The 3,712-nt window shown below is 30.3% G+C and overlaps 1 protein-coding gene across 1 annotated transcript; it reads right to left on the bottom strand.

Moving 5' to 3' along the window:
• Nucleotides 1-1,154: 1,154 nt before the first annotated feature.
• LOC112904690 (alpha-tocopherol transfer protein-like) lies at nucleotides 1,155-3,706 on the bottom strand. Its single transcript, XM_025975400.1, has 3 exons — nucleotides 3,631-3,706; nucleotides 2,280-2,374; nucleotides 1,155-1,950 (listed from the first exon to the last, which is right to left on the bottom strand). Exons 1-3 carry the CDS (start codon nucleotides 3,638-3,640, stop codon nucleotides 1,789-1,791), a joined length of 267 nt encoding a protein of 88 aa, XP_025831185.1. The 5' UTR covers nucleotides 3,641-3,706; the 3' UTR covers nucleotides 1,155-1,788.
• Between the last annotated feature and the right edge of the window lie 6 nt (nucleotides 3,707-3,712).

The following is a 3,712-nucleotide window of genomic DNA, read 5'->3' as shown; positions in this document are numbered from 1 at the left end:
GTGAATTGCTAATGTCATTAGGTACATAACAACAATATTGTCTTGGACTAAATTCCAGAAAGACAGTTATATTTTTAAGCTCACTTACACGATCTTTCAAATGAAAGAAAACCCATAATCCGTGAAACGGTTATAATAATACGGTTACTGCTATTTTTATTTTACAAAGAAGATAATATTCTGCGAAAACAATAGGAGGCAATTTTTTTAAATAATAATCAATAAATGCGATGTATTACATGGAATAATTTATAAGCGGATGTTTACTAGTAGCTTGATCTCATTGATCCTTCTTACAACTGAGAAACTATGAATTATTATTGTTGCGTATATATACCTATCTAGCATCCTAATACTGTAAAAAGTAGTAAAATATTACTACCCACATCAAAATTTTAACGATTAAAAATTGTAAGGTACTTAAATGGTGAAAATAATTTCTATGAGAATTTAACTCGAATTGAGATTCAGAAAAGTGAGTTAGGGTAGTAAAGCAGGCAATGATTTACCAATTACATGTTATTTTCTTGCTAAAGATCAGTACAATAAAATCCAGACTTCACTCCCCTGGTCCGTATACGGTCCCCATATTTCTATATCTATAATTTAAAATGGGTTACCCCTGTTAGCTATTATAGTTTGTTGAATAATTTTGAATGTACATCAGATATGTATATTTTACTGTTTGTATTAACTTTGTTTCATGCCAAAATTTATAAATATAATATTAACAAACACAGTCCACATAATGATAATAATATAAGAACTGGAGCTTTGGTTGTATACAAAAGCGTAACAAGAACGTAATAACCATACAGTGAATAAAATAGCATGTTAAGGCGTTTGTATTAAATAGGTGTACCACACCACTGCTGTAAAATTTTTGCACATTACCTTGTTTAGAAGTTATTAACACTAAAATGTCCCAGTTTTTACATTCCGCTTAATAGGGTTCCGTGTTTCAATTGGACGTGCAGAACCCTAACCCGAGAACTAACTTAACATTGTAGTTGAAAAAACATGTCTTCCCATACATTCAAACTGCAAGCTTACTATTTTCTGAATTTTTTCAAAATTTTAGGTGCAGTAGTTTCGAAGATAAAGGGGGAAAGGTCAATTTTCATCTATTATTATTAAATAACCTTAAAACTAGTTATTTTAAAATTATAAAAATATATATTTGTGACCCTTACAACAAGCTCTTTCATTTGATACGTCACACGCTGCAGTTTGCAAATTGTTTTTTTAAATTTCCTATTGTAACCCCAAAAATGACCCCCAATGTTAAAAATTAATTTATTTACGTTATGCGTCCGTATTTGGGTCACAGAAGTTCATATGTGTACTAAATTTCAACTTAGTCGATCCGGTAGATTCTGAGCAAATTGATTGTGACACACGGACAGACAGACACACAAGTGATCCTATAAGGGTTCCGTTTTTCATTCGAACGCACGGAACCCTAAAAAGTGTGAAAGACTAAGAATGTTTTATAAATATTATCAAAAATGTACATACTAGGCATTGTATAATTATCACATTTTTATAGAACAAAATTTAGCACAGGATTATTCGTAACTTAGTTCTTCTAGGTTCGCGTAATAGACGGTGTTTTCTCTTTTGCAATTTTCTACGTCTTTAAAATATCAAAATGGCTTTTTCTAATTTGTTTGTTGATTTCGAAACCATTGTATGTATTAGTAGCGAGGTTTTTATGTTTATAGGTTTTAAAAGCGTCATTTGTTTTGAAAAATATATTTTACAATCACCTTTGCTGTTGGTACGACATTATTTCTTACCCATTCTGTAAAGCAGGATTCTTCTACCAGTCTGTTCCCTGTACGGTGGGACGGTTATAATATTTGTAGTTCCCAATTCCTGCAGTTTCATTAAATTGACGCCTTCGAATATTTCAGGATTATTTTCTTTAAAATTATAATAATTTACAAACTAAAAACAAAAGAATACATTATGGATAAAATTTAAACTAGTAACTTTTTAATGAATAAACTTTCAATAACAAAACTACAAAGTGAACAGTAATTTTCGAAAATGAAGCAGTAACCTGTTATTTTATTTTCACTTTCTTACCACTTACCAGTTACGTAGTTAAAAGAAAACTACTGTCATAACTTTAAATTTCCTTTAAAAAGTGTAAAAGCTAATAAACGGCTGTAATAAATTCTAGAAATCATGAGAATTTTAAGTTCGTTCGCAATAGTTTATTAGCACATTAAAGTAATACGTGCTCAATGCAATTAGGCAATATTAAAACGTACCAATCTATGGGCTCTTTCTAAAACGAAATATCTTGCCCTCAAAAATCTTAAAAGGAAGGCATCGTCAGTTCTATGTGGCATACATTCTCCCCTTTCTGAAAAAGATACATAGTGTTTAAAAGTCTCTTACAACAATAGTCAATACGAACAAGAGGGTTTTAGATAATAGTTCAGGGAATAAAGATAAAAAAAGGAAAGGTCCTAGAAGGCTGGAGTTTTCTATAAATCGTCCTTTTGTGATTCTGAATATAATCCTTCGTCGGTACAAGTGCCTTTAAAGTGGGATTTCGCAAAAATCTCCTAAATGTTTATCGAAAAATTGTGGTTATCAGGTTTGCAGCTCAAGAAACAGCTGATAAAAGCATTATGTTACGTTTCTTCGTAAAACTAATGGCTTTCAAGAAAATTCTATTTAAAAAGTTGTAACGTTTATGCTTTTCGAGATACGTGTACTTACTAGCTTATCAACGAACTGGAGATGGAAATTTTGTAGCAGTTAGGAAGCACAAAAGAAAAGTTCGTATGAACTTTCCCTTACTTTTTTACACACATCAATGCTTTTATTCCCTGTATGTTATAAAATAGATATTCATTTAAAGCTAACTTTTACAGAATTATTCCTTAATTTTTCATAATATATATTAGTTATTTACATGGTAAATAAACCATTTAGCCGGTACATTATAAAAAGAACAATAAATTTTCATTTTATTAAAACGAAGAAAAGGGGAGGAGAGGCGAAAATAATAAGTGGCATCACCCTACATATAAACATACTACAAAAATAGTAATAAGATATATAGCAAAATGTCCATCACAGGACCTTGTAACATATAACGAGTTCCTCATTACAAACTCATATTTATTTATAGGTATATTTTTTATACATTGGAATATTGATTACTTCCGACATTTCCCTACATGTACAATATTTGTATAATACTCTTACGTAATTGATGGAGTTATTCTTCCAACTAGAAAAGCCCTTTAGTGTGGCAAAATAATTATTGGGCATTACTAACAAATTTTATTGTTTTTGAAAAAATAGTTAGAAGTATTAACAGCTTGGTAAAATTTGTTTTTAAAATATTAGCATTTCTTGTTTGAAACATAAACCATCTTAACAAAATAGAGTATTTGGTAAATAATAAAACAAGTAAATCTTAGGTACGGCAACATTTGGAAATATTTGATTTGTGAGAAAAAAAGGGATTATCCCAATTTACCATGGTGCGTCCCTCTTTTCTCGCAAATCAGGTTTTCCTTTTTCGTTAGTATATGTTACAGTATTTAAGATACTTACTCATGAAGTTTAAAGAAAACTTTAGAGAGATTTTCAACAAAACCTTACCATAAATCATGTCACGAAATTCTGCCAAAACTTGTACCCTTGTATCAGGATCTTCTCCGAGTTCTCTCCTGGCATATTCAAG

Source organism: Agrilus planipennis, unplaced genomic scaffold, assembly GCF_000699045.2.
Source record: "Agrilus planipennis isolate EAB-ADULT unplaced genomic scaffold, Apla_2.0 scaffold200, whole genome shotgun sequence".
Classification (NCBI taxonomy): domain Eukaryota; kingdom Metazoa; phylum Arthropoda; class Insecta; order Coleoptera; family Buprestidae; genus Agrilus; species Agrilus planipennis.
This window is presented reverse-complemented; position numbering and strand designations above follow the sequence as displayed.

Excerpts from the sequence above, each read along its gene's own strand:
- LOC112904690 (XM_025975400.1), bottom strand. Across the intron at positions 1,951-2,279 it reads TAGAAAGAGCCCATAGATTG|TTTGTAAATTATTATAATTT; the intron begins GTACGTTTTAAT and ends TTTTGTTTTTAG.